Source organism: Mastomys coucha, unplaced genomic scaffold (assembly GCF_008632895.1).
Source record: "Mastomys coucha isolate ucsf_1 unplaced genomic scaffold, UCSF_Mcou_1 pScaffold16, whole genome shotgun sequence".
In the NCBI taxonomy this organism is placed as follows: domain Eukaryota; kingdom Metazoa; phylum Chordata; class Mammalia; order Rodentia; family Muridae; genus Mastomys; species Mastomys coucha.
Genome location: NW_022196898.1, coordinates 93,459,243 through 93,464,693, shown reverse-complemented (window position 1 = coordinate 93,464,693; position 5,451 = coordinate 93,459,243). Strand labels below are relative to the sequence as shown.

Sequence of the window (5,451 nt, the reverse complement as noted above, 5' to 3'; positions counted from 1 at the left end):
GTGGCTGTGGTGGCTGTGGTGGCTGTGGTGGCTGTGGTGGCTGTGGTGGCTGTGGTAGCTGTGGTAGCTGTGGTGGCTGTGGTGGCTGTTCTTACTGTTGTTGTGTGTTATGTAATGTATACTGTGCCTGACCTATCAAGTAAAATGAAACACTTTTGCTTCCATGAAATCAGACACTGCAGTATTGAATGTTGAGAGGCTAGCATTTCCCCTGCTTGTTTCATTACAATATTAGTGAAATGCCATGGCAGCTACATCACTGAAGGTGACTCTGTGAGAGACACTGTTGCCTGCTCCATCTGTAGCTGGTCATGCGGTTCTTGAGTTCTCCAGTGCGTGTGTGTGTGTGTGTGTGTGTGTGTGTGTGTGTGTGTGTATTTGAATGCGATGTTCTGATGTTTTACGATTTTATTACCAAGTGAAACAACGTGATTCTAAAGGTGAAGCTGGCATTTCTCTGTGTTCTAGTTGCTGAAGAAGAGGAGCCAATGAACATGGAGAGCATGGGTAAGTGGAAACAACAAAGTGTGTGACCTAGAGTCTCACTGTGCCACCCTGACAAGTCCCCAAACTGCTGCTCTGCCCGGACAAGTCCCCACCCAAACTATGGCTCTGCCCTGACAAGTCCCCAAACTACAGCTCTGCCTGCTTTCGCCTCTCCCTAGTATAGGGATTGCATCCCCACACTTGGCCCAGAAAAAAGAATAAAAATGAAAACTGAAGGCAGACTTAAACTGAGAAATAGATCTAGACAATACAGTCCTTTAAATAAATAAATAAATAATAAATCTACCGAGCATATTAAGGGTTGGCAGTCTGGCCCTGTAGACACAGCACTTTCCAGACAAGCCCGACAACCTGAGTTTGATCCCCAGAACCCCCCAAAAAGTGAAGGGGGAGGCTGGAGAGATGGCTTAGTGTTTAAGAGCACCAGCTGCTCTTCTAAAAGACCTGGATTTGATTCCCAGCATCCACATGGTGGCTTGCAATCATCTGTCATGCCAGTTGCAGAGGAATCGATGCCTTCTTCTGGCCTCTGAGGGCACCACATGCATGTGGTGCCCAGTGTGGTAGACATGCAGGCAAAACACCTGTACACATAAAATAAAACTAAATCATCTTTAAAATATTAAAAATTGTAAAATAATGTGGAAGGAGAGAACCAACTTCACAGTTGTTCTCTGACCTCCAAAGCCTGCTGTGTACTAATACCCACACACATACATCATATACTTCTGTACACCCATACCCACACACATACATCATACACTGCTGTGCATTCACACCCACACACATACATCATACACTGCTGTGCATTCACACCCACACACATGCATCATACACTGCTGTGCACTCATACCCACACACATACATTATACACTGCTGTGCCCTCACACCCACACACATACATCATATACTGCTGTGCATTCACACCCCCACACATGCATCATACACTGCTGTGCACTCACACCCACACACATACATCATACACTGCTGTGCCCTCACACCCACACACATACATCATACACTGCTGTGCATTCACACCCCCACACATGCATCATACACTGCTGTGCCCTCACACCCACACACATACATCATACACTGCTGTGCATTCACACCCCCACACATGCTTCATACACTGCTATGCATTCACACCCCCACAACATACATCATATACTGCTGTGCACCTACACCCACACACATGCATCATACACTGCTGTGCACCTACACCCACACACATGCATCACTCATACCCACAACATACATCATACACTGCTGTGCACCTACACCCACATACATGCATCATATACTGCTGTGCCCCCAATACAAACATCACACACATACCTAGTAATAATTTCTACCCTATCGTGAGAGTATTGAAAGATCTTTTGTTGGATGCCTGCAAATTATGGCTTCTACCAGAATATCATCTTTCAAACTGTAGTTCAAAGGCAGTGTTCATCTGCTACCAGTTCACTTTTATTGAGCTCATGGCCAACAGCATTGTAGCTGACACCTGAGTAAAGTCCAGCATCCTCCTCTGTCCCTGGACATTCCTCAGTCTCTTGGAAGCAGACAACATGTCACCAAGCTCTAGGTCAAGTGACTCACATTGCTGATCTCCACAACTCATGGCTTAAAACCTAAAGAGCAGCCCTTCTCGTTCAGTTTTACCACAGACCCTATGGGTTGGCACCGTCCTTGGCCCTTGCCCCATTCAGTCTGTTATGCTGGACCATGAAGGCCCTGGACTAGAGAAAATGCACATTCTGTCAGCCGCCTTTTGTTCACAGTGAACATCACTTGGCTACCCTAGCTACAAATAGCCTATAATGTCTCCTAACTTCTACATAAGGAAATGTTAAGTCCTGTTTTTAAAAGATTTTTTATTAGATGTTGTCTTTATTTACATGTCATACAATACCTCCTTTCCCAGGTTCCCCTCCAAAAAATAAAATAAAATTACAAAAACAAAAACAAAAACAAACCCCTGTTCCCTCCTCCCTCCCCCTGCTCACCACCCACCCTCTCCTGCTTATTGCCCCTGACATTCCCCTACACTGGGGCATAAAACCTTCACAGGGCCAAGGGCCTCTCCTCCCATTGATGACTGACTAGGCCATCCTCTGCTATACATATTCTGCTGGAGCCATGAGTCCCACCATGAGTACTCTTTGGTTGGTGGTTTAGTCTCTGGGAGCTCTGAGGGTACTAGTTAGTTCATATTGTTGTTCCTCCTAAGGGGCTGCAAACCCTTCAGTTCCTTGGGTCCTTTCTCTAGCTCCTTCATTGGGAACCCTGGACTCAGTCCAATGGAAGCTGTGAGCCTCTGCTTCTGTATTAGTCGGGTACTATCAGAGCCTCTCAGGAGACAGCTATATCAGGCTCCTGTCAGCCAGCACTTGCTGGCATCCACAGTAGTGTCTGGATTTGGTGATTGAATATGGGAAGGATTCCCAGGTGGAGCAGTCTCTGGATTGTTCTTCCTTTCAGTCTCTGCTCCATAGTTTGTCTCTACAACTCCTCCCATGGGTATTTTGTTTCCCCTTTTAAGAAGGAACAAAGTATCCACACTTTGGTCTTCCTTTTTCTTGAGTTTCTTGTGGTTTGTGGATTGTACTTTGTGTATTCTAGTCTTCTGGGCTAATATCCACTTATCAGAGAATGCATACCATGTGTGTTCTTTTGTGAACACTCAGGAAGATATTCTTCAGATCCATTCATTTCCCCAAGAATTTCATAAATTCATTGTTTTTAATAGCATTGTGTAGATGTACCACATTTTCTGTATCCATTCCTCTGATGAGGGACATCTGGGTTGTTTTCAGTTTCTGGCTATTGTAAATAAGGCTGCTGTGAACATAGTGAAGCATGTGTCCTTATTACATGTTGGAGCATCTTCTGGGTATATGCCCAGGAGTGGTATAGCTGGGTCCTCTGGTAGTACTATGTCCAATTTCCGAAGGAACCGCCAAACTGATTTCTAGAGTGGTTGTATCAGCTTGCAGTCCCACCAGCAATGAAGGAGTGTTCCTCTTTCTCCACAACCTCTCCAGCATCTGCTATCACCTGAGTTTTTTATCCTAGCCATTATGCCTGATGTGAAGTGGAATTTCAGGGTAGTTTTGATTTGCATTTCCCTGATGACTAAGGATGTTGAACATTTCTTTAGGTGCTTCTCAACCATTCGGTATTCATCAGTTGAGAATTCTTTGTTTAGCTCTACCCATTTTTAAATAGGGTTATTTGGTTCTCTGGAGTCTAACTTCTTGAGTTCTTTGTATATATTGAATATTAGCCCTCTATCAGATATAGCATTGGTAAAGATTTTTTCCCAATTTGTTGGTTTCTGTTTTGTCCTATTGACAATGTCTTTTGCCTTACAGAAGCTTTGCAACTTTGTGAGGTCCCATTTGTCAATTTGTGATCTTAGAGCATAAGCTATTGGTGTTCTGTTCAGGAAATTTTCCCCTGTGCCCATGTGCTCGAGGCTCTTCCCACTTTCTTTTCTATTAGTTTCAGTGTATCTGGTTTTATGTGAAGGTCCTTGATCCACTTGGACTTGAGCTTTGTACAAAGAGAAAGGAATGGATTGATTTGCCTTCTACATGCTAACTGCCAGTTGAGCCAGCACCATTTGTTGAAAATGCTGTCTTTTTTCCACTGGATGGTTTTTGCTCTTTTGTCAAATATCAAGTGGCCATAGGTTTGTGGGTTTATTTCAGGGTCTTCAGTTGTATTCCATTGATCTACCTGCCTGTCTCTGTACCAATGCCATGCAGTTTTTAATCACAATTGCTCTGTAGTACAGCTTAAGGTCTGGGATGGTGATTCCACCAGAGGTTCCTTTATTGTTGAGAACAGTTTTGGCTATCCTGGGATTTTTTGTTATTCCAGATGAATCTGCAAATTACTCTTTCTAAGTCTGTGAAGAATTGAGTTGGAATTTTGATAGGGATTGCGTTGAATCTGTAGATTGCTTTCAGTAAGATGGCCATTTTTACTATATTAATCCTGCCAATCCACGAGCATGGGAGATCTTTCCATCTTCTGAGATCTTCTTCAATTTCCTTCTTCAGAGACTTGAAGTTTTTGCCAAACAGATCTTTTACTTGCTTAGTTAGAGTCACACCAAGGTATTTTATATTATTTGTGACTATTGTGAAGGGTGTTGTTTCCCTAATTTCTTTCTCAGCCTGTTTATCCTTTGTGTAGAGGAAGGCTACTGATTTGCTTGAGCTAATTTTATATCCAGCTACTTTGCTGAAGTTGTTCATCAGGTTTAGGAGCTCTCTGGTGGAATTTTTTAGGGTCACTTAAGTATACTATCATATCATCCGCAAATAGTGATAATTTGACTTCTTCCTTTCCAATTCGTGTCCCTTTGATCTCCTTTTGTTGTCTAATTGCTCTGGCTAGGACTTCAAGTACAATATTGAATAGGTAGGGAGAGAGTGGGCAGCCTTGTCTGGTCCCTGATTTTAGTGGGATTGCTTCAAGTTTCTCTCCATTTAGTTTGATATTGGCTACTGGTTTGCTGTATACTGCTTTTACTATGTTTAAGTATGGGCCTTGAATTCCTGATCTTTCCAAGACTTTCATCATGAAGGAGTGTTGAATTTTGTAAAATGCTTTCTCAACATCTAATGAGATGATCATATGATTTTTTTTTCTTTGAGTTTGTTTATATAGTGAATTACGTTGATGGATTTCTGTATATTGAACCATCCCTGCCTCCCTGGGATGAAGCCTACTTGATCATGATGGATGATCGTTTTGATGTGTTCTTGGATTTGGTTTGCAAGAATTTTATTGAGTGTTTTTGCATCGATATTCATAAGAGAAATTGGTCTTAAGTTTTCTTTCTTTGTTAGGTCTTTGTGTGGTTTAGGTATAAGAGTAATTGTGGCTTCATGGAATGGATTGGGTAGAGTACCTTCTGTTTCTATT

At 42.7% G+C, this 5,451-nt stretch overlaps 1 protein-coding gene across 1 annotated transcript in view; it reads left to right on the top strand.

Annotated features, from left to right (window-relative positions):
• Wdr63 (WD repeat domain 63) overlaps positions 1-5,451 on the top strand; it is a 72,583-nt gene that overhangs the window by 7,823 nt on the left and 59,309 nt on the right. The window contains exon 3 of the mRNA XM_031375756.1: positions 469-507. Coding sequence (XP_031231616.1) covers positions 469-507 — 39 coding nt within the window. The remainder of the gene's footprint in view (positions 1-468; positions 508-5,451) is intronic.